The sequence below is a fragment of the Rhea americana genome, unplaced genomic scaffold (genome assembly GCF_003343005.1).
Source record: "Rhea americana isolate MKP2758 unplaced genomic scaffold, rheAme1 scaffold_16, whole genome shotgun sequence".
NCBI classification, from domain to species: domain Eukaryota; kingdom Metazoa; phylum Chordata; class Aves; order Rheiformes; family Rheidae; genus Rhea; species Rhea americana.
In genome coordinates, this window is record NW_028185705.1 from 7,276,623 (window position 1) to 7,300,484 (window position 23,862).

General features: G+C 54.4%; 1 protein-coding gene across 3 annotated transcripts in view; it reads left to right on the top strand.

The window, feature by feature from the left end:
• PRICKLE2 (prickle planar cell polarity protein 2) overlaps positions 1-23,450 on the top strand; it is a 39,925-nt gene extending 16,475 nt beyond the window's left edge. Inside the window, exons 1-7 of one of the 3 annotated variants that reach the window (XM_085300109.1) lie at positions 4,151-4,663; positions 6,009-6,122; positions 7,832-7,969; positions 8,354-8,557; positions 10,099-10,285; positions 12,244-13,110; positions 21,604-23,450. In XM_085300109.1, the coding sequence (XP_085156235.1) occupies positions 4,646-4,663; positions 6,009-6,122; positions 7,832-7,969; positions 8,354-8,557; positions 10,099-10,285; positions 12,244-13,110; positions 21,604-22,472 (2,397 nt within the window). In that variant the 5' untranslated portion in view covers positions 4,151-4,645 and the 3' untranslated portion in view covers positions 22,473-23,450. Of the gene's footprint in view, positions 1-4,150; positions 4,664-6,008; positions 6,123-7,831; positions 7,970-8,353; positions 8,558-10,098; positions 10,286-12,243; positions 13,111-21,603 lie in introns of those variants that run through there. The other 2 variants (XM_085300108.1, XM_085300110.1) reach the window with 2 other exon arrangements.
• The last annotated feature ends 412 nt before the right edge of the window (positions 23,451-23,862 follow it).

Here is a 23,862-nt window from a genome sequence, read left to right on the forward strand (position 1 = left end):
TATACCCATGCTGGAAGCTGTAGTCCCTTCTAACTCTGCCCGTTACACACATGCATACCGTAGTATATCATTCAAAAGCTGCATTTAAACATATTTTTGAAAGCTATCCACTTTGAGGAGGTGTTAAGTCCATCTCGTCCCCAGTGAGCTGGTTCAGTATCCAGACGGCCTTGCAGTTAGTGGGTCTCCTTTCAAGGCTGGAGCTARGTCCAGCCTCCAGGGCATCGGACCRTGCCGATCTTTGTCCRCCGGGCTGAGCCCTCCCCCAGATGTTCTCGCAGACGAAACGCTTTTTCCACRTGTGATACCTGTGCACAGCGATGGAGTCACCTCTCCACCTCCCCGTGACGGAGCTCCATAACCCTCACGCAGAGAGGGTTACGTTCAAAGCTGGGAGGCTCCTGCCCCGAAACGGAGACGGGGGTGGCTCGAACCGGGCCCCATGCTGCTCACCTCCCCTGCTTTGCTAATGGCAAAAGCCGCAAAACTGTGCGCTGCACTTCTGTTCCACTTCTGCGTCGCAAGGCGTTTGTTTGATCCTCGTAAGCTGATGGAAGCTGTTAAAACAGTTTAATCCTCGCACAATCTTGTTATCAGGGAGAGAATCKACTTCTTTTGGTAGGCCACAGAAAGGAAAACATGAATCTGAAGTGGTTTGCGTGGTTCTGAAATCTGATGTGTTCATGTAGCAGACAGGAGAGGTAGGAGGCAGGGGAACAGCGGGAAATGGAAAAGAAAATAGAGAAATCCCGGAGTACACAATGTAAACTTGTCTTGGAGCTTTATTCCAGCATACAATTACAGCTTTTACTTGTTATGGCATTATTCTAACTTGCTACCACTCAAGTTAGAAATACAAGAGCATTTTAAGTGGCATACCCAGCAGAATTAGAAACATGTCAACTATAATCAATGCAACAAATGATGGTCATCACTGCTGATGTTCCCAGGGACCGAGCARTGTGAGAGCGGGTCTGCTGGTTGGTACAGCACAACAAAAAAACACTTTCAAGCACCTTTGAAAGCGCTGTTTCTGACTCCATTTAACCCAAATTTATTCTTTGCTTAAAAAAAAATAAAAGAAGAAGAGAGAAATCGCTGCRTGTGCTTTCACAAGTCTAACACTTGTGGATATATGTCCTTGGTTCAAATGTTCTTTAATGCCAACAAGCAGTAATGTGTTTGAAGGACCATTTATAGACCGAGAATTGCACAGCTCCAAAAGCTTAATAGTAATGGATGTTGTTTGCAATGGGGAGCTAGTGAACAGCAACGCTAAAACTCATCTGCTGCCATTAGCCGTGGGAGGGAAATGCAAGGAGAACTGCAAAGCGTGCCGGAGCAAATAGGGTTTATTAGAGTTACCGTTCTTTGTAGTCTGCCTTTGTTGCCGTAATTCGGGGYTGGGATGCAGCAGCAGACCCCGTTATTGCCTCCAGCTAAGAGGGAGGCAGGAGTGCCCCGCGCTGGCCGCGGGCACTGAAAGCCTGCGTTCGTCCCCGGCACAGCCRGTCCCTCGTGCTGGCCCGGTGCCTTGCCCACGGGGCTGCGTAGCCCGCCGAGGTCTCCGGGCCTCGATGCGTGCCTTCTTGCTGCCGGGCTCCCTCCCAGGATACGTGTCTGGCTGCACGCGCGTGCATGAGCCGAGCTGGGCAGCAATGCTTGTGCTTTGCTTTGTTTCAGAGCGSCTGGCCATATTACAAGGGCTGTTTTTTCTTAAAGAAATAAATAAATGCTTTGTATCCGAAAATCATGGAAAAAGAGGTCGTGCTAAATCTGGCCAAAGYGATTTGAACACATTTTCTAGTTTTACACGTGCTCTCATCTGTGGAGCTCTATAAAAGCATTTGCAAAATTTTGCCGACACTTTAAGGGAGTTATTCGTGTGTGGTTTGGTTTTAGTGTTTGCTTTGTTTTTCCAAGAGAGGCCAGTATGAATCATAGAAGGACACCACACTTGCTTCTTGAGAAGCCTATCAATTTTAAAAGTGCTYGGTGTAAAAGGCCATTTAATAGCTCATGAAAAAGCCACCGTGCACAYGGCTGTGCGAGCAGCGCTTGCAGTGAGGGCAGTTCTGACTTGGTCCCAGGGAAGGCGATGCTCTCCTTGCGGCAGGCGGACTTCGGCCTGGCACGCTCCTCGAGCGACCGTCGTGCGCCTGGATTTAGAGCAGACCGCGTGTAATTATTTACAGAGCCGGGCCAGAAGGGTGCTTGAATGATCCCYCAGGCCCCCCAACACAACCCTTCACCTTGCAGAGGGCTGACCTCCCTCCCCAAAACACCCAGTGCCCCGGCGTGACCTTGACCCCGCAGAGCCTTTTAGGGGAGGTTGGGGTTCCAGCACGTGGTTGCATGCAGGACAGCAAGGGCTCCTTGCAAAAGCCCTGCAGCCCGTTGTACAGGTTCAGGGACAGTTTGGCTTGGTGAGATCAAGGTGTGAYCAGCCAGCTGGGTGTGCTGGAGCTGTTACAGCTCAGCAAGTTGGCACCCATCAGCTGGACTGTGCCAGGAGGCCACGTGCTCCTTTGTAGTCCATCCCAGTTGTAGCTCCCTGCAGAGCAGCCGTGCTAGGTGGGTGCATTAGGCAGACGTGTTTTCCGTGGCACTTAGGTGGATTTTGGCTTTAGTCGCTAGAAGCCCACAGAGCCACCAGAATAAGCTGTCCTTATTTAGCAGGGCTGGGGTAGGTTTGTCAAAGTTAAGCTGGAAACACACCCCAAACCTAGGAAGGTTGCAGAACATAAAGGCATTTGTAAACTAATGTAATTACTTCCCTCAGTGCCTTTGAATGAAGTTGGCTCCACTTTAAAGACTTTCCCCACACTCGTTTTACACTGCGTTCTTTGCTTTCTCCAGGTTTCTTTCTGTCTTCCCTCCCCGCCTCCCTTTTAGCTCAAAGGAGTTACTAATTTCCAAAACACGTATCAGCTTTTGTTTAGGAGTCCCTTCTTTAAAACACGCTGTGCTGGAACCACTCRCCACCGCCTTTTCCTTTTGAAGACTGGAATAACACCTTGGGGAACGCGGCCTCGGTAGGAAGATGGGTATCTGCTCCACCGCGTCGCTCACCGCGAGGACGAGCGCTCGTAAGGCCAGCGGGGAGGGAGACCGCGCGCCCCGATCCCCCGAGCCACTCAAGGGCGACCGGCGAGGTCTGTCACCTCCTGGCCTGATGCTGTCCAGATCCCTCCTGGGTTTCTTCTGTCCAGACGTGAACGGAGGTGGCAGCGAAGAGAAGACCACGGGGCAATCTGGAGGGAGGTCCTGGCCAGCCCCTCAAGCGGCTCGTGTGCGTTAGTGCTTGTTCAGGTGACCACGGCCATCGTGGACCTGCTGCAGCAGCAGGGTGCCGAGCTGCTGGGTCGTGCAGCACGAGCGTTTAATAACAGAACGGCTAAGGATACTGCGCGGTTTAAAAAGGATATGTAATCCATCTTACTTGAGTCATGGCAGCCCGTGGTTGGTGAAGATCTTTCCACCGATACGTGTGGTGCCTGGGTCAGGCCAGTGGCAGCAACTGCAGTGCTCACCTACTTCAAAGGCTCCTGCATGCTCTGAGCTAAAACTGGATGGAAAAAACAAGTTATTTTCATGGAAAATACTGGCCTTTTATACCAAAGGGAAGCACAGACTGAACGGTTTTAGTTTTCCAGTGAGTCAGCGTTTTCTGCAGACCTTTCTCCCATCTTCTTCCAGACAACACCCGTGAGACGAGACCTCATCAGCCACCGAATGTTCCCTCCGCAGCCCGCCGCGAGATGAGGGTTCGCCCAGAGGCAGGCAGCTGGGCGGAGGGCGCCGCGGGCGCTGCGCCTGCCGCTCCTGCGCGCCTGGCGCGGAAGCGGGAGAAGGATTTATCCCTCGGCCACGTCAGGCGAAGGAAACCGCGGGGCGGGCCGGGGTCCCCGCACGGCGCCGCGGGCACGGGCCTCCCTCCCAAGGGAAGGTGGGCGTCTCGGCCCCCGCGCGGAGCACCTCGCCGAGCTGATGCGGATCCAAAGCAACCCCCATCGGGTTGTTTCAGGCAGCACGGCGCAGGTTGGAGCCTGTTGTATTTATTTTCTCTTGCTTTTCCAACCAAATCGCCCATCCCTGCGGAGCTATGTTGCTGATGTGACGGGAGCCGCTTCCCGCGGACCTACGGAGACTAAATGGAAAACTTCCCGGAGGAAGCGGGAAAGGCGCTCCGTAGGTGTCRCGCTGCCGGGCAGCCGGGCAGGCAGCTCCCAGCCCCTCCGGCGGCCGGACGGCGGCGAGAAAAACGCGCATCCCTTCTTTTCGCCTGGGGTGTGCCTCTGGCAGCTCGTGACTTCATGGACCTGAGCAGCCTGATGCAATCTGGCAGCTCTTCAAAAAGAAATCGTTGCTGGACTCTGCCAGCTTCAAGGACACAGTGGGCAAAAGGACTTCGTGGCAAGAAACAGAGCAACCGAACCTGAGCGCAGCTGAAACGGGCGGCCCATCTGCGTGGGAAATTTAGCAGAGAGGAAACCTGGAGAACTCGGCTGCTGGCTAGCTGCGTGAACCCGCTTACCGTCGTTATGCTGCAAACAGCCCTTTCCAGTGGGTAGACGTGCCACCGTAGGTAGAGTGTCGTAAGAATTAAGTGTTTGTAGAGAAGTTTGGTGTCCCTGGGTGAAGAATGCTCTATAAATGCAAAGTAAGTATTCTCGTGTACGTAGTTTGCCTGCTTTTTAACATAGCAAAATACTTAGCAGCCTTTCTTTCTTTCGCAGTTTCCATAGCTGATGGGTCCGCTTCGGCTGTGCCTTAGCAAAACAAATCTAGGTTTGCGCCGTGGCGTACGCTCAGGTGTTCCTCAGCTTCATGACACGAGCAGTTCCCTTGTCAGCAGCGCTGCAGAGTTACGGGTGGAAATCCACTAAAAATCTCCCTTTTCACAAAACCTGGTGATAGGAAGGTTGGACGTTAGGGTTGGCTCAGAGAGGTACTGTGGAATGGAGAGGTCGGGAGGAAAAGCAACGGCAAGCCCCAGAGCAGCGCTGCTTGCAGGCAGCTCCGAAGGAGAGCGTTGAACGCGGCTGAATCGGTCCTGCTTGTTGCCATTCTCAGACATTTATTCTGGAACAAAACCGACTTCTTCCTGTTAAACGTAGCTCGCGGGGCGCGCGCGCTCTGCTGCCAGCTCGTCCCGCTGCCGGCCCCCGCGTGCAGCCCGGTCGCTCGCGGTGGCCCGCGGGAGCTCGCGCGTCCCGGCTCTCGCCGCGCRGCTCTCTGCCCCAGCTCGGGCCAGGGGTTGCTTTCTGGACCGAAGCCCAAAGCCAAGGGGAAAAGCTAAGCAGAAGCCCCTGCAGAGGGAGCATCGTTTGGGAAAGCCCTGCTAGATCTGCCGGCAGGGCAGCCCCCTCTGAGATGGGTTTCTGCAGCGGAGGAAGCGTCTCATGAGATTTATCTCGAGGTGGCAAAGGCAGGAGGAGCTGTATGCACCGTAAAAACAGTCTGCATCTCTGTCTGAGCACAGGTTGACGGAAGCCGTCCAGCGCCCTGCTCCCGCCTGAGCACCTGGAGGTGCTGGAGGCCAGGAGCCTCCCCTGGCTTTAGCCGGGCRGCGAGAGCGTGTCCTTACCCTCGCTTCTGCTGGTTCTTGCCTCTGAAYGTCGCTGGGGGGATTTCGGAGCTGATCCTCCGGCGGGTAGCGGCGTCCCGGTGCTGGAGCCTTGCCGGGGGCAGGCTGAGGTGGCCGGCAGCACGGAGGCGGCCGGGGCGCAGCCTTCGTAGCCTCCCGCGCTCTGGAGGCTGGCGGAGCTGAGGGCAGCGAGCCRCCGCCGGGAGACGGCCCGGGCGCTGGCACCACGCTCGGGCGCTCGTGCTGGGGGGGAGAAAAGAATAATAATAATTAAAAAAAAAAATCAAGAGCGAGGCGCTTTGTTCCCGCACTCGCAGTATCCCGAGGGGCGGCTTGGAAAGGGTTTTTCCCGCGGGGCGCGGTGGCTCTCCGCCCGTAGCCGAGGAGCGCTGCCGCAGCCCCCTCTCTCGCTCCCCAGGTCCACCAGTACTACAGCTGCCTCCCYGAGGACAAGGTGCCCTACGTGAACAGCCCCGGCGAAAAATCGCGCATTAAGCAGCTTTTGCACCAGCTGCCCCCGCACGACAACGAGGTTAGTGACGGCACCGGGGTGGGCTGGGGGGGGACCAAACCAAAACTCTCTCAGCCCTCGGAGGCCAGAGCCGCGTTAGAAGTGACTCGGGGTGCTAGAGCCCAATCCGAAGCGAGCTGCAAAAGCCCTTCCCGAGCGCTGCTTTCGCCTCGCCTCGGGGTCGCAAGGCTGCGCGCCGAGGAGGCGTTTCGCCTCGAGCGCGAGTTGAGAGCTGCAAGGGCCTGAAAAGTCCGAGTCTGAGTCCAACCCAGCCAGCGCAGACAGAAGCGTTACTGCATCTTGCGAGAAAAGACGCAGAGCAGGAAAAAAAAGGTCCGGCCTTTGCCGGCGTGAATGTTGGAGCCTGCAAAATTTCCCTGCGTAAAGATCAAATGACTTTGGTGCTCCTTTTTTGAAGAAGCAGCTCTGAAAAAGACGTGCCGATAACTTCGAGTTTTGGGGATTTTTTTGTTTTGTTTTTTTTAACCTGGGTCAGGCTGCGGCGAGCTCGCCCGCGCGCGGCACGGCCCCACGGGAGCGCAGCGTGGCCGCGGCCCCCGGGAGCTCCAGGGGCCTCGCGCGCCCTCGGGGCCCCGAACTGCCGGCTGGTGCTGCAGCTCCTCCCTGGCAGGCGGTGAAAAACCCGCAGCGTCTGACAGCTGCAAGGAGCAGGAAAAATACACGCACAAGCTTTTAGTGCCGCCCTTGCTCTCGYGACCTGGAGGCACCATCCGGCGCTTTTTTTCCTGCAAATGGGCAGGAGGCTTTGCCTGCYGTTCGCGCTCGGTTTTGCCCCCTTGGAGGTTCAAGCTGGGCTGGTTATTCGCATGAGTAGCCCCGCTCGTTTCCAGCACTGTTCAGGCGCTGTTGCTGAACGTGGCCTGCCTCGGCTGTTCGGTCCTGTTCTCGGTTGAAATRCACTCAGCCAAGGACTAAAGCTGCAAGATGGAAGTGTCTAGGGAAACCTCAGACTTTTATAAGGTTTGGGGAAAGTGCAACATTCATTGTTTATATCCTTTTATTTTCCTTTTTTGCTTAYTACCTTCCAACATGGAGATTTTGCAAACACGCAAACCTTAACCCTATGACAATATTCAGAACTCCCTRATTTGTGCAGGAAAAGGGGGCTGCGCTCTAGAAATACTAAAAAAATATACGGAGGCTGCTGTCAAACTTGTGCTGGAGACTGGCGGAGAAAGCAGGAAAATCATCAGTCTGATTGCTGGGTCTGGGTGATGCATAGGTGCTGAGACATCATGGTTTCAAGACATCTGCAAGTCCCCCTGGAGACCTAGCACCCAGAGAACAGTCTTCCCCCCTCCCTCCCCCTGCTGGCTCTGTACCTCTCCAGATTTTAACCAAACCCTCTGATGACTGCAGTCAACACAACTGCCTTTTCTCTAGCCTCGCCTAAGCCAAGCACTGAGTTCATTTGTGTGACCCACTGTGCACCACTTCGTGCAACAGCAGGTACTTGTTAGGAGGAGGAGGAGGGTCCTAGGCCTGGTCACATGGTGATTTTCAGTTGGTTTTTGATTTATGGATCCTCGAAGTGATTGCCGGTAAGGACTGTAGATTCCTGCTGGAATATGGAGATGGCTCCATGTGTGAATTGAGAAAACTGAATTTTCTTAGTGCCTTGGAGGAGGTTTGCAGAGCCCGTGGGGCTGCCGATCCCTGCCAGACAGTCAGTGACCCCGCTAATACTGAGTCTAATCCATGTTTCTTAGGTCCGCTATTGCAATTCCTTGGACGAGGAGGAGAAGAGGGAGCTCAAACTCTTCAGCAATCAAAGGAAGAGGGAAAATTTAGGGAGAGGCAATGTCCGGCCGTTCCCCGTAACCATGACCGGAGCCATCTGCGAGCAGGTGAGCAGCGGCCGCGGCCGTTTACCGCAGAGCGAGCGTGGGCAGATCGCCCCGAGGTCCCGGGCGAGCCGTGGTGCAGCCGTGGTGGGGCCGGGGAGGAGCACCCCGCCGTGTTCAGTGGCCGAAGCGGTCGCTGTAGCTGAGCCCGGGCCACCCTTCGGTCCCCCGTGCCAAGGCTGCTGGCCGTCAGGTGCAGAGCGGGGGCAGGCGGCTGACATCCTGACGGCGCGCTGCTGGGGTCCAGCGGCGGGGAGGAGGCACCGGCGGGGAGGTGTCTTTCTCCAAGCTGTGAATGAGCCGGGAGAAAGCAAGTGCCGTGGCCTGCGGGTGCTGGTGGACGGGGTCTCCCCGGGCTCGCCTAAAACGCAGCGCTCGTTCCGACAGTGCGGGGGCCAGATCAACGGCGGGGACATGGCCGTCTTCGCCTCGCGAGCGGGGCACGGCGTCTGCTGGCACCCCCCTTGCTTCATCTGCAGCGTTTGCAACGAGCTGCTCGTCGACCTGATCTACTTCTACCAAGACGGGAAGATTTACTGCGGCAGGCACCACGCCGAATGCCTCAAGCCCCGGTGCGCGGCGTGCGACGAGGTGAGAACGAGCCAACCTCCACCCTGCCCGTCTGGGCGCTGCACTGTGCCGACACAGGGGCCTCCCAGTCCGGTGGGGTTAATTTAGTGTTTTTCTAAGACGCAAGGGGTTTTTGTTAAGCAGCTGATTCCTAAGGATGGAGGGAAGCACCAGGACAGGCAGTGATTCGAGTCTGGGAGCTGAACTCCGGCTCTAGACATGAGCTTCATCAGAAGGCTCGCTCTGTGCGAGCTGGGCAGAAGCGGAATATCCTGCTTCTGCCCACTAAAGTTAGCRTCAAAAATGCTCATCCTCCGGTTCACAGCGCCGTTCCCCTCCTTGACACAGGATACTTCTCCCGGGTTTGTCCTGGCTCGTGTAGCACCCAGCACAGCGGCGTGGGGTGCATAGCACRGACAACCTCTGCACGGAGCCGTGTGGGGAGCGCGTGGGAAATAGGATGATTTGGCTTTGTCTAGGGTTCACGCCAAGTTTTCCTTGGGTTTCAAGTTTGCATCTGAGGGGAGTTACTCTGGGATTTTTGGTTGAAAACTGCCTAGAGTTACTCTAAGATAGATCCTGGTTTACACACAGGGAGCCCGGGAGATCTTTCCCTAAGAATTTCCTGTAACAACAAACCCATGCTATGTAATTTTAGCCCATTTGTGTGTGGAGTTGTTTCCTTCTCATGTATCTCCCAGAAGAAACTTTTGCTAGGATGAGTGCTGTATTTCTTACAGGTAGGTAGTGGTTTGAGTATCCGACGAGTTGAAATAGGCTTTAATAGAGGAGATTAAAGGGATGCAGGAAGCCAAACAAATGGAATACAAAATGAATATAGAAAACCGTGCAGAACTGACTCTGAGCATTTCTCAAGTGTCAATCTCAGTTTAAAAGACTGGCAAAGGAAATTGTTCTGGCTTTTAAACTTATGAAAACCATAGTGTGGAAAACCATATGTACTATAAAATACCAAGTCCCATCCATGCAAGTGTATAATAGTAAAAATCCAAGGCTATATGCACATCAAATGTAAAGAACATTGACGTATGTATCCAATTAAATTTGCAACGTTACCAGTAAAAAAACAACTCCTAACCATTCAAGTGGCCCTATTTCCTGATGGGTTAGGCTGGGTAATTTTTCTTCCTGTACTTTTTATCCTTGCAAATTCTCATACAAATCTTTCATTCGGCTTCTTTAACGCTCACTTCTTCCATTAAAAGACCCGGCACGGATTGCAAGGAGGGGGAGAGGTTCCTGTGTGGTGGGGCTTGGGGCAGAGCCGGCCCCTCCGTGCTTTCCCACCCCGTGCGGGCTCACCGCCCGGGCACGGGGAGCAGGGGCAGCAAGAAGGTGTCTACCGAGCCGCTGGAGGCGGCCGTTTCGCGAGCCCGCTCTTGGCTGTGCCGTGTGCCTCGGTTTCCCCACTGGTGCAGTGACCGCTACGCGTTTTAATAAATGGCTCTTCTGCTGCTTGACAGTCCGCCCGATCGATAAGCTGTTTATAAGCATGTTTATTACCGCGATCGATCCCTTCTCCCCCTCCCCCCCACCTCCAGATCATTTTTGCCGACGAATGCACCGAGGCCGAGGGGCGACACTGGCACATGAAGCACTTTTGCTGTTTCGAATGTGAAACGGTGCTGGGGGGCCAGCGGTACATCATGAAGGACGGCCGGCCGTACTGCTGCAGCTGCTTCGAGTCCCTGTACGCCGAGTACTGCGACACCTGCGCCCAGCACATCGGTACGGCGCCGCGGGGACCGGAGCCGGGTTTGGGGGGGATCGGCGGTGGGAAACCTCCRGGGTCCCGTCAGACCCGCTCTGCTCCCGGTGCGTGGAGAGGAGGACTCAGGTGCTGCAGGGCCTTGCTCCTCTTCGGGCAGCTGCAGCCGTCCTTTGTCGTTAAAACCTCTGCTTTTCCGGGGGTGAGGAGTGAGGGCAGGTTTTATCCCGTTCCTGTGGCGGGACAGGGGTTTATTGAAACACGGAGGAAATGTCCGAGAGCAACCTCAGGAACTGATACAAACTGGGAGCTTTCTTAATTCTGCATCTCTCTCTCTCTGCCTAATTTAATGTGGRCTTTTATTTTTCCTTTTAAATAGCATTTTCCTTTTAGACAGCCTGGCTCTTTTAATTTCAGACTCTTACCAGCCAAGCTTGCTAAAGGACTGCTCGGCTTAATGAGCTACAAGGCAGGAAAGATGTTTGTCCATTAGGAATCATTATTGTTTCTGTTCGCGTTTTTTTAATTAAGCCACGGATAGATGTCCTCAGCTAAAGAGAAATAATGCATCAGAGTCGACCTGCAGTTCCAGAGCAAGGAGATTCAGTGCTTTAAAATGAGTTTTGTGCGAGGAACTAGCTGTTTCGCCGCCCTGCGCGCTGGTACGTTACGCCGCGTCGTAAGCGAGGCTGCGCTGGCGGTGGCTTCGAGGCAGCGTTCGTGCGCTCTGCRGGCCCGAGATAAAAGATTCATTTTCTGTAAAAGATAAGAAATAATTAAGCCTGGTTACCCTGTGTGCCATGAGCTGTGTGCAACCACGCGGGCTCAGCSCAGGCAAGGCTGAACTGGTGCGTGGCGCCTCGGGGCGCTGCCCTAGCTGGATCGGCRCTGAGCCCGTCAGGTTTGCAAGACAGAGACACTGTTTTGCTGTGTATCCGCTCATTTTGAGCAAAGAGGGACTGCAGCCATTTCGCGCAAGGTACGGCGCTGCAGATTGCTAGCAGTGGCCACTGCAGGTTGCACTTAACAGCCGTATAAATTAGAGCTAAGCACGCACCTAAGACTTTTAAGAATTGGATTGTACTCTAGGGTCACCGGGTGAGGAAAACGGGCTCCTTTTTCCATGAGACGACTTGAAGTGATTGAGCAGGGAGCTGATTGCATCCCGCCCACTGTCTTCTCCCTCTTTAGTCTACAAGTATAGCTCTTCACCCTTTAGGTAAAAGCATTTCACTCCTTGTAAAGGGAAGAGGAAAAAACCAACTGTGCTAAAGCAAGTTTAGCTTGGAATAAAGCAGACCGTTAACACAGTGTTAGTCTCCAAGTCCTCGGCAGCATTAGTCCCTGCGGGCTGCGACGCGCCTGCTGGCCCGCGCTGCACCCACATCCCTGGCCCTGCACAGCCTGCGCCTTGCACACCGGTGACTCGGACATGGGGAGAGAATTCCTAGGTGAATACGGTGGTATTCGGTGTTTTTGCTCAACGGAGCAGTGAGGGACGAGGCATGTGATCCTGTTCTGCTATGCAGCTRGAAAGGCAGCACACATTCCCCTTCGTGGTTTGGTTGGAGATTTTTGTTTGTTTGTTTTTAAATAGTCAGCATATTATTGCTTTGGCTTCAAGACCTTTATGGAGAACTTCTTGCATTCCTATGCTTTATGATCGGAAATATCACCTTTTAATATGAAATAGCTCGAGGCTTGATTCTGCTGCCKTTTCCAACATTGAGTAACTCCTCAGCAAAAGCCTCGAACCTGCAAAGAATTAGAAATGGGCTTAGTTTCACTYGCTGGAGAAACCCCACTGAAGTCCRTTCGAAACMGAGCCTGGGTACGTATTGCTCATGTGGGACAGCTGCTCAAGACGAGTGCTAAGTGCAGGGTTAAGTGACGGGCACTTAATGTTTCAGGAAGRGAGCRCTTAACTTCCAATATGTGGCTTAATTCTAATGCTTTCTGTGTGCTTTCCCCCTTCAAGGTATTGACCAAGGCCAGATGACGTACGACGGTCAACACTGGCACGCCACCGAGACCTGTTTCTGCTGCGCTCAGTGCAAGAAGTCCCTCCTGGGCCGGCCGTTCCTCCCCAAGCAAGGGCAGATATTCTGCTCCCGGGCGTGCAGCATCGGCGACGACCCCAACGGCTCGGACTCGTCGGATTCGGCGTTTCAGAACGCGAGGGCGAAGGAATCCCGCCGCAGCGCCAAAATCGGCAAGAACAAAGGGAAGGCCGAGGACAGCATGTTGAATCAGTGCGGCCAGCTGCAGGTGACCTCGAACCGCCTTTCCACGGACGTGGATCCRCTCTCGCTGCAGATGGACCTGCTGAGCCTCTCCAGTCAGACCCCCAGCCTCAACAGAGAGCACCTGTGGAGGAGCAGGGAGGAGCTCTATCACTACGGGAATAAAATGGAGCAAAGTCAATCCCAAAGCCCTCTGCAGCTTCTCAGCCAATGCAATATAAGGACCTCGTATAACCCCAGCCAGGTGCCGGCCTCCCAGCCAGATTTATGGGCTAAACATTTCAGCAACCCAAAGAGAAGTTCCTCGCTGGCAATGAAGGGGCACAGCAGCAGCTTCATCCAGGACTGCAGAGAGGACTACTATTCYGGAAGGCTTCGCTCGCAGGAGAGCTACAGCGACATGTCCAACCAGAGCTTCCCCGAGACCAGAGGAAGTATGAAAGTCCCCAAGTACGAAGAAGAAGAAGAGGAAGGCGGGATGCCGACGCAGCAGTGTCGGACCCGACATCCCATCAACGCGCTTAAGTTCACGGAGGACCTAACGCCCACGGAGCAAACTCCGCGGGGCTCCATGGAGTCCCTCGCGCTTTCCAACGCTACAGGTACGGCACCGCGGAGCCGCGCGGGCGGCTGGGGCGGGGGGCTTTCTCCCGCTCGGTGGGAGCAGACTGGCAGAGCCCGGGAGCGGACGCGGGAGCGCGTTCAGGTGATGATCAAAACTTTGGGCTGCCCCTGGGGCCCGGCAGCCTAATTGTAGCGTGCAAAAACAGCCCGAAGCCCTGCGGCAGAGCCTCGCGAGAGGGAGCGAGGAGGAGTTTCCCGAGCGGGAGCGGGCTCGCCGGCCGCCGTGCCGAAGGGAAGCGCGGGGAGAAGCGTTTGCACGTGGTCCGAGCCGTTGCGTTCGAGGAGGCCGTGTGCACGCCGGGTCGGGCCACCGCGGGAGCGGGCCCGCGGGCCTCCGGTACGCGTGTCTCCCCGCTGAGGCTAGACGTAACCGAAGCGTGTCCTCCCTCCGTCAGGGATCCCCCACGTTTCTCTTCCGACCCAGAAGGGCGAGGCTGGACGCGCGGTGCCGCCGCGGTGCCTGCCGGGGCCCCGGCGGCTGCGCGTGGCACCGCTGTCTCACTGCGTTTGCTTGTTTTCCCAGCACAGCGCTTTATAGATGGTTGGCCTTTCTGCATAGTTCAAAACAAATGTTTCCAAGCTCTTTAATCCTCCCCTTTGTGAAGAGAGGGAAGAACCAAGGCCAACTGCTAAAGCAGAGACAGATTCCAGCGTTCGGCATCTAAAGAACTGCTGCAAGCAGCCATTGAGGGCTAAAAATATTTTAGAATACTTTGAAGTAGGCCCAGTTGACCCCTTTTGCGTGTTATGCAGTCGTCAAGCATGTTACTAGTTAAGACAGATTCCTTCCCCTTTATACGCAGCTCGTGGTCTCGTCTTCTCGTCCTGTTGTAGGGAAAAAATCAGGCAAGATGCTTTTCCTGTCTGGCTGAGCCCTTTTCCCTTGAGAGCCTCCTAATGAAATATTCCGTAGCCATCTTACTCCCAATGTGTTTGGTTTTCGTTTTGTGGTTGTAGGAATGCATGTATGTGCATTAAAAGCGTATCCAGCGGGTATCTGCTCTGCAGACAGGTTTGGGTTCGGTTCAGAGCCCCGCGCGACGGTGTTTTTCTTGAGCCTACGGTAGTTTACGTTATCGGACAACTGCGCTRATCTGGCACAAGGAACGTCTTTTGCTCCAGAGTCCCTAAGCAGAAAATTTCTTGGAAGAGAAAATCCCACGTCTGATGTGTTAGCCAGAGATACTGGCTCGCTTTCTCCTCCGCTCCCGCAGCGCTCTCGCGCCGGAGGCAGGCACTGCGTGGGTTCGGGCATGCCCTGCGCCTGCCCCCTGCAAAACCGAGTCCATCTTTCCCGCTTTCATCCGTAGCGAGCAGCSTGGGGGGTGTTCGGAGCCTGCAGGGTGTCCCTGCGTGCCGGCGCGTCCCGGCTCCGCGCGGGCGCCCAGCCTCGGCCGGCGGGTCGGCAGCATTATCCCAGCCCCGCGCCGGGGGTTGGACCCGTCTCCGTGCTCAGCCACAATTTCCCTAACTGGCAAAGGCGGGAGGTGAGGAGCTAACGGGATGGAGCGGGGTTTTGCTCCTGCAGCTTAGCTATCCGCAGGAGAAGCAGCAGCGTGGCGTGGAGAGGGAGTTGGGAACCGTTCTCAGAAACAAGGTTCTTGGAAGCAAAGCCTCGAGTTTCAAAAGCAGCTCGCGTTGTTAAAACCCACGTTGTGCAAACCCCGTCAGTACAAACAGCCCTGAGCGACGCCGAGCTCGTGTGAGCAGTACATGGCTACGGAGGTGGTCGTTTCATGCTTTGGAGATTAAGTGCAACAAGGCATCAAGGACACAGGTCAAGAGACAAGAAGCTTAGCAGCTCGTATTAGGGTGAAAACTCATTCTGTCTTCCGTTTTAGAAGCCCCTTCCTAAAGCGCTGGGCAGGAGATCTGTCAAAGGCACCCGACTTCCATACACAGTTAAAATGCAAATATCCCTGCAGACGATGTCAGCGTTAATGACTCTGTTCTTTCCTGCTTTATGGAGAAGTTGCTCAGCATGATGAGGCTTGTAATGAGTTTAAGCAGTACCTCTGAAGAGTGCGGTGATAACATTTTTATTAATGCCTGAGATCTAATAATTTTTCTTGCTTTGGAAACCAGCTCTGCTGCAGCTCCAGGGCTAGGCACTGTGCTCGTAACAGGCAGCTCCTCCAGCGGAGAGCATCGCGGACAAAGAGGGAGAATTATTATCCCATTTAATAGGCAGTATTTGAGGACACGGGGATTTGGTGACCTGCCCGCGAGTATTTTCCTTTTTTTTTTCCTGAAACCAGCTGCAAAGCCGTTTTAAAGCGCAGCTTTAGCGACCGTGTGAATTTGGCGGCGGGGTGGCAGGGACGCGGGGYGCAGCGCCCGGCCGCTTCGCTTTGCGGCGTTTCCCTGCTCCGGCGACGGCCGAGCCTGGCCGCCGGAGGCACTCAGCCGGGGCCCCCTGCAAGGAAGCTCCGTGCTAAATACTTTGCAAATGAGAACCAGGCTGCGGCGCCGCTTGCTCCAGAACGCCCTTTTCCACATGCTAAGCTCCCATAAATAATGCTCGGGAAACATGCAGGGTCCTCCAGTAAATTCATTTGGTGACTTCCACGCAGCAAGCCCAGGTGCGTACTTTGCAAGAAGCTCCAGGCTTCCCGTTGTGCCAAAAAACAAGTCCCTTTGAGTTACTAGCTCTGCGCGGTTGCTCCACCTTCTAAAACGAAATAATTAATGCCGAATCCATCTAATGTTTTTATGGCATCACTGAAAGYGTTCTGTTTTTATAGGGAGCTGAAGGGCAAACAGTCCCCGACCTGCAGAGCACATGTTAAAAGCTGACTGATTCCTTCCTGGCAGCGGAGTTTTTGCTGTGATGTTTCTATTACGACTTAACCAATAATTAGCTGGAGATGTCAGTAAAAGCAGATAACAAACTGAGTGTGTCCTCTGGACAGAAGGCTGCCTGCTGCGACCAGATGTTGTCCCTGTAATATTTTTAATACATTTTAGTAATGATGTTTGAACCAGGCGTCCTTTCTCAAGCTTACCTTACGTCCATGCTTAAGTACGTTGCTGGACCCAAGTGATCCCAAGTCTCCTGTGTCCCTGTGCTGGGCTTCGCCGGCCGGGTGGCTTGTCCTCCCTGGTGTCCACGGACCATGTCCTTGGTGCAAATGCCCACAGGGCTGGACAGACAGACGCGTGCAAGCGGTGGCAGTTAGGAGTGCTGCTCTCCCGCAGGAATTAAATGATGTCCTAGGGAGCATTTACTCACCGGGCCCGACTTAATCGGTTTAAAGCGAGTTCCTCGTGAGCGAGGTGAGACGTGTGACACCGCGCTAAGCCTGTGTTCGTGGGCGCTCACCCCTGACGTGCTCCGCTGGGCCCTGCTGTCGCACCGCCTGCATTCGTGTGTTAGCAGGGACGCCGGCTGCACACCGGAATTTAAGCCGTATCCCTCCTTTTGCTTTGTTTCCGCATTTAAACTAGAGGGCAGCGTCTCCGTCCCGCTCTGGTCGTGCTTGTGTGATCCCCGCGAGCGCCGGTGGGATTCGAACAGCCGCCGTGGCAAAGGGGGAGAGGCTCCTGCTCGAGGATCCCAGCTCGCCTTTTCCTCTCGCGGCTTTTATCTGGCAAACGCTTCTGCGCCGCTCGGACGAGGAGCCCTTGGCGCACGAGGACTCGCTGGCGGCGGCGGGAGCGTCCCCGGGAAGCCTGGCGCTCGGGGCTGCTTGGGGATGCTCAGCTGAGATCTGAGAACATTTCCCGGCTCTTCTTCCAAAGGAGCTGATTCTCACTGTATTTTATCTTTTATAGTTGATTTCCTTTGGCTGCTTTTGCTTTTTCTTCTTTTTTAATGGCATTAGCAACAACACAAAGCAGCGGGTACTGCGCAGTGTTTGCACCCCAGCTCCCTTCATTAAGCAACCAGGATGAGTCTGTCCAGGGCCTTTCTCTCACAGGGAGGAGTGTGATCTTACCAGAGGTTAATCATTTCCCAGAGGATACTCGATCCGGAACAGGCTGACCCCAAGGTTTGCAGTATTCCCAGAGCGGTGCTAGTCTGCAGGGTGCTTGCATCGTCCTCTGAAGCGGGTTTGCAAGCGTGGTATGTGCCTAGCAGCCGAATCAGAAATCAAAAGCTGATCTCTGCTGATTCCAAGCAGCCATTTCCACAAAACGCCAGCTGCTCTAATAGCCCACTTAAGAAAGTACCTGCAGGCTAAATTTTATTCTCCTGTAACAGTCTGTTTGAGTGCTGCTTGCAGAGAGCAAGAGTGTTTTGGAGGTAGGGTCGCGTCGAATGGTGACACTGGCATATGCAAAAGGAGAAAAGACTTACGTCTTCCTTGAGAAACCGCACTTGGTCGAGGATAACAGCARAGCTTCATGTCCCCGTCTCATCTACTGTAGGTATAAATCCAGGAGAAAGAGCTGTTAAGCTGGGGCAGTCACGGTGCAAAATGCAATTTCGYGTGTATGGCACCGGGTTTTCTTGTCATCTGTATTGTAAGGTGCCCAAAGGCCCCATCTAGCTTGTTTTTCAAGGACAAAACAACTGTGATGTATCCAGAAAAGAGAYAGATAAAATGTATGAAGGCAAGTGTATCATCTCTGATCCTTGCAAGACTGATTTGCAAAAAGGGACCCAGCTGCTTAGTTTGTCTCCATTCCCCTTTTCTTCCTCAGTGTGAGAAGAGGTTGAAAGCTGTAAAACAACCCCCCCCCAAAAAAAAAAAAACTCACCCTGTTTCTCTTTGTTTTTGTAGTAAAGCTGAAGGATCTGGGCATGTTTTCCAAAAGCGTTCAATGGCTCAGCCTCTCCCTGCATTGGAAGCTTGGGGGCAGCTCCTAAAAATCTCGCTTGGGTCTGCAGACAGGCTCCAGACCCCCGTGCCGGTGGAGAAGCTTGGCCTGAGCGCGCGCCCGTATTGCGGCGAACGGAGGCTGCCCCGACGCAGARGGGAAGGGGGGATTGCACGGGGGCTGCAAGGGGTTGGCTGTTTTCCCTGGGGACGTGCTGTAAGACAGGCGCAGGGCTGAGGCAGGGCTCCTCTTTGCAAGCATTTTTCTGTATTTGAAAGCTGTTATTATATCCCCTTCAGCCTTCGCTTYGCTAGACTAAACAACCCCTGTTCTTTCAAACTTTCCTCCTAGGTCATGCTTTCTAGATCACATTTTTTAGGCGAATGGTTATTGCTGTGCAAAGAAAGCTTGGCTTGCGAATGAGGGAAAAGCATCCCTACTGCAGATAAAAACAAATTTGGGGATCTCCAGACTAACTCAATTTTGTAAGAGTGAAGCAAAGGGAGCTTTTTCTTTCCGCTGAGGTTCACTTCGTTCCCTCCTACGGTGCAAGCGCTCYGTCTGCTTTGCTTCAAACCAAGTGGGAAAATTTAACCTGGGCAAGCGGCGTGAAACGCGGGATGCTTTCTAAATGGGTTTAGTTTGGACTTGGCGAAGCTGATCTCGGCACCAAAACTTCTCCGAGGCCTTCTCCTCTTCCTCCTGGCCTCCGCGTGGGCGGTGGAGGGGCTACGCTTTCTCCCGAGGGGGCCCGGGGGAGGCGGCGGGGCCGGAGCCGCGGCAGCCGGGCCCTCGGCGGCCCCCGGCCTCGTGACGTTCCGGGTGAGCTGCTGCCGGAGCGCTACGAGCGCGTGCGTGGAGCCCGCCAAGCGTGTCGAAAGACACGTTCCTTTGGCCCTCTGCAAGGAAAAAGTTTTGCGCTCTGTTACATGCAGAAATTAAGCTGTTTTGGCTGACCTCGGGCGTGCTTCGTCGCGCTCTCCTGAGTGCACGCGCTGTCGCGCCCTTAGGTCTGCTTGCTGGCGATCCCGGTATACGTGCTCAGCGCTGAATTCGGGCTACAATCAATGTTTTCCCAGCAATTCCAGATCTTAAAAATGTGTGTGCTTAATTATAATCAGGCCATCTGGATGAACAGCAAAAATGTCCCCTGGACCTAATAATCGCTGATTAAACCTTGCGGTGTGACCTGTGCGTGTATCACGAGCCCCGTCCTTTGAGCCGGTTTCCCCGCGTGCTGGCCAGCACTTTGAGGAGGAAGAGCAGAAATGCCCGCTCTGCGTGCTGGGGGGTGCTTGCCGGGGGACTGGAGACCCAGGGCTCTTCCAAAAACACCCCGTGAGACCCGCTGAGTCTAGCTTCCCTCTCTGCAACTGGAAGTGAATCTATGGAGTTGCCACACCAGAATTGCAGTAAAGGCCAGGAAACGGAGATCAGCACTCGTATGATGTAAACATTTCTCCRCCAAAGCGTAAAAGCTGTGTTAGAGGGTAGCAGAGAGCAGACTTACACTTGGCCACCCGTGTCCCCGAGGCTCCCAGCGCGCAAGGCTGCTCTGCCCWGCAGGTCCCCAAGAGCAGCTGTGGTCCAAGGCAGGGTGGTCCTCTGCGCTCCGCTGTACCTCGGGACGCTCGCCGGCCTGGCAGCGCTTCCCCGCGGCTTGGCCAGGCGCTTTGCCTGCCCCGTCCCCAGTCGGGACCGTCGCCAAGCRGACGGGGCGGGCGGGAGGCTCGGACGGCGGCGGGGCCGGTTCGACTCGCTTCCCACCCAAGGGATCGCGGTGGCTTCGAGAAGTCCTGCAGCGGGCTTGGAAAGCGTGTCCTTTCCGAACCGAAACGTGGCTTTTGTTTTCCTAGCCCGGCCTCTCGCTTTGCCTAGGGCACCCGGGGGCTGCCTTCGCTTCACTTTTCTCTGCAGTCATAAAGTCGAGAAACATCTTGATTAAAGCAGAAAAGCAAACAAGCAAGAGACTCTCGCTTTATAACGTGGCTCCAGCAGCTGGGACTTGGGGAATAAAGCCAAATAGTGCAGGAGCTGGGATCGAATATCAATGACAGGTGACACTGAAGTGCTGGAGCCCTTGCTGGTGCCCTGGAGCATAGGTTTAGGCCGGGATGGGCACTTCTGAAAGACTTTGCCCATTTTTGCAGTGTCAGTTGATCACTTTAAGGCCAAGTCCAAAGAAACGCTGAACTCGACTGTAAGCAGGACCTTGCTAACGGCAGAGCTTGTTCTCGTTAATGTTTGCAGGCAACAGCTAATGCCAAAGGAGCTGAGCTCTTGATGAAATGTAAGCAGYTTTTATTAAGGGAAAAAGCAGTTTATTCTTGAATTTTGGGCTGGGTTGTTGGGKTTTTTTTTAATTAAYTTACAAAGTCTTAAATTCTCGGTGATTGCATAAGGGGTGTGCGTCATGTTGAAAATCGTGCTGATGGTGCACCGGGCTCAGGATCGGGTCTGCGCAGGGCGATCGGCGAAGAACGACGAGGAGGGAAGTGCCAAAGCAAACACTCTGCGTTTCGTTTGGGCTGAACTGTATTTCCTCCGAAAGAGCTTGCGAAATGTGCTGTCCTGAGCTTGTAACGCAAGCGCTTAGTGCTGCCAGTTGTCAAGCCAACGGGGAGATAGTCAGAAAATAGCCAGAAAACACCCAGAAAGCAGGCCGGGGCCTGGGGAGAGGTGGGCTCTGCTGAGCGTCTCGCTCGTGGGAGGGTGCTGAGCTGACTCCTCGCTTCCCCGCTGTCTGCTTGAAGACTTTCCAGGCTGGAGGCTGATGAAAAGCACCTCGTAGGAAGGAGCTCAGGGCTCGCCGAGCGCGCGGGGGAGACCCGGCGGGCCGCTTTCCCAGGCRGGGAAGTTCACCGGGGCCGCGTGGAAAGCTGGAGCTCGCTCTCCTGGCCCCTCTCCACGTCCGGCTCCCTGGATATCTGCAGCGAGCCGCTCGCAGCCTGACCCTCGAGCTCCGTTTCTGCCTGCAGTGGGTGGTCTCCGGCCTCGCGTAGTTTCCCGTGTGACGTGCGGTGCCTGGGGACAGACGCCTCCCCCTCGCCGGGAGGAGCCGCGCGGCGGTGGGGGGCCAGCCCGCGTCCGTGCACGCCTGCCTGCCCCTGGCCGAGCCTAGGGCCGCGTCCACGTGGGCCCGTCGCGCGCGTCGCCTTGGGGCCTGCGGCTGTGCAGCGTGGGGACGAGCCTGAATTAGTTGGTGGTCCTGTTTTTGGCTTTGGTTTTTGTTAACTCCTTCAGAACGTGTGCAACGTCCTTGTGCAAGGTGTGAGTGCCGGATCACGGCACCCTAGTTACTTCAGCGTGCTGGAGACCTCAGGTTACCTCCGACGCATGARTTTGTCGCTGGGTATCGCTTGTTATTCCCGTCAAGTCGCAGACAGCGCAGGCGTATGGAGAAGGAAGTCATGAAAAGGACCTAACGTTCCTTGGAGTCCAACTCAAAACACTTTAAATGAGTGAGATTTCCCCAAAGGGGGAACTGTCTGCTTTCTTAAAAAAATAAATAAAAAGAAAGAAAGAAATCAGCCTCTTGAGCAGCCCTTTAGGAGGGCGTCTGAAAGACCAAGGGTTTGGTTTTTTTTTTTTTTAGAACTGAAGTCCACAGTCTCAGACCAGGAACAGCTCTTCTTGCTGCAGCTCTGCTGATGGAAAACTCCTCCTTAACTCTCTTTTCTTTCCTCCTTTCCCCCTTCCCTGCAAAGGCCTCTCTGCGGACGGCGGAGCCAAGCGCCAGGAGCATCTCTCCAGATTCTCGATGCCGGACCTGAGCAAAGACTCCGGCATGAACGTCTCGGAGAAGATGAGCAACATGGGGACTCTGAATTCCTCCATGCAGTTTCGTAGCGCCGAGTCCGTCCGTAGCCTCTTGTCCGTGCAGCAGTACCAGGACATGGAGCCGAACCTGCACAACCTGGCCAGCCCCATCGGGTACCGAGAGCGGCCGTCGCACGGGCGGATGCACCAGAGCTTCGACTACGGCAGCGGGGTGCCCGGCGGCAAACTGGCCGCGCAGGACGGCGCCAGGCACGCCCCCATGAGCGAACGCACGCGCCGACGAACTACCCTGCGGGACGACGACCGGCATTACCGCCCGCACAGGCCTCGGCGCTCCCGCCGCTCCCGTTCGGATAACGCCCTGCACCTCGCCAGCGAGCAGTGCTGCCGGCTGAAGGAGCGGCCGTCCCTGCGAGCCAGGGAAGACTACGACCAGTTCGTGCACCAGAGGAGCTGCAGAGAGGCCAGGGAGCGCGGTCCTCGCAGGGACGTCTACGGCCAGTGTCCGCGGACGGTGTCGGATCTCGCCCTGCAGAACCACCTGGGCGAGCGGTGGGGGCCCTACTTCGCCGAGTACGACTGGTGTTCGACCTGCTCCTCCTCCTCCGAGTCCGACAACGAAGGCTATTTCCTCGGGGAGCCGATTCCGCAGCCCGCCCGGCTCCGGTACGTGACCAGCGACGAGCTCCTGCACAAGTACGGCTCCTACAGCATGCCCAAGTCTTCCACCTTGGGCGGCAGAGGACAGTTACACAGCCGGAAAAGGCAAAAGAGCAAAAACTGTATCATATCCTAATGGCATCCTTGCCAGGCACCTTCAGAGAATGTAAATTAACTCACAAACTTGCACTGTTTTAGATCATGTAAGCGCTTTTGTTGTAACAAAAAGACCTGAAGATTAGGGATTTGTAAGAAGGTTGTAGACTGGCTTCTATAAATAGTCATAATCGTGGGCACGGTGAATATATTTTGCACATCTTACTTTGAGGGGGAAAAAAAAAAGTTCACTTTAGCCTGTAATATTTACCTAGTAGTTTTTCCTCTTTCTCCCAAATACTGCCACCCTTTAAAGTTGTGTTGGTCCATACGTTTTAGTTACCACGGTTTACTACAGCCATCAGTTTGCTAGTAGCTTTTGCTTTCCACCACGCTTTTGTTTTTCATGACCCGTTTTGGTAAGTAATTTGTCTCTCAGACAGTGTGGGAGCCTAAGTTATTTCCATGATTGTTGTAAATGCAATGTAAATGAGAGTTTGGAGAAAATATTTTTGTATTTTGTAATATCAGAGGAATTTCTATATCTTAGGAGTCACTGGGAAATGCATGCACATTCATAACTGTTTTCAGCCAGAGCTAAACCAATGGTACTTTGGAATCCCCTTTTCATTTCATCATCAGATTTCTTAAGTATATCAGTGAATTTTTGAGTTGTTATTTGTTTGAGTTTTTTTAACTCCCTGTTTTTTTAAGTTTTTCGTTTCCTGGTAAATGAAGAGAACATTTTCTGATTCATTAAATCTTGAAGAGCCCTCGGTGGCATTTTGAAGTCTGCTCACACCTGTGATTTTCAGGTACACTCTATCAGTCAAATACAGGAATCCTGACAGTTGCAAAAGTGACTTTTTTTGTTAAACAGAAAAGACCAGAACTACCAAATGTCTGCAAAGTTGTAAATGACCAAAGTTGGAGAAGGAATTTTACATCTCTGTAGAGAATGCTGAAGTTACTAAACGTTGAACTATTATTTGGAGTAAATAAAAGTGTAATGGTGCAATTGTGCGATGTCAGCATGACGTTGTTTTGAATATAGACTTGTCTTATGGTGCTCTAGTTTCCTGGGTTATGTTAACTGCTGTTCATTACCAAGTGGAAGTTTCAATATTGCCTACTACCTAACGCGTTCGACTGCGAGCTGCTCCCCGCGGGTCTGCTCCTGCCCCGGCGAGGCCGCGTGGCGCCGGGGGCTCGTTCCCGGGGCGGGATCAGGCCTCGATCCTGGAGCTGGCATGAACCAACCGGCAGCGTCGGCACGGTCGAGTGTTATATAAATAGGGCTCAGCTGTATTGTRCTATGGTGGATGTGAGTTTTTCTCTGTGTGCTTTCAAACCGTTGAGGTCCTGGCGCGGAGGCGCGTCGCCCGGAGGGCCGGCGGCGGCGGCGCGGCAAACCGGCGCGGCTTCTCGCG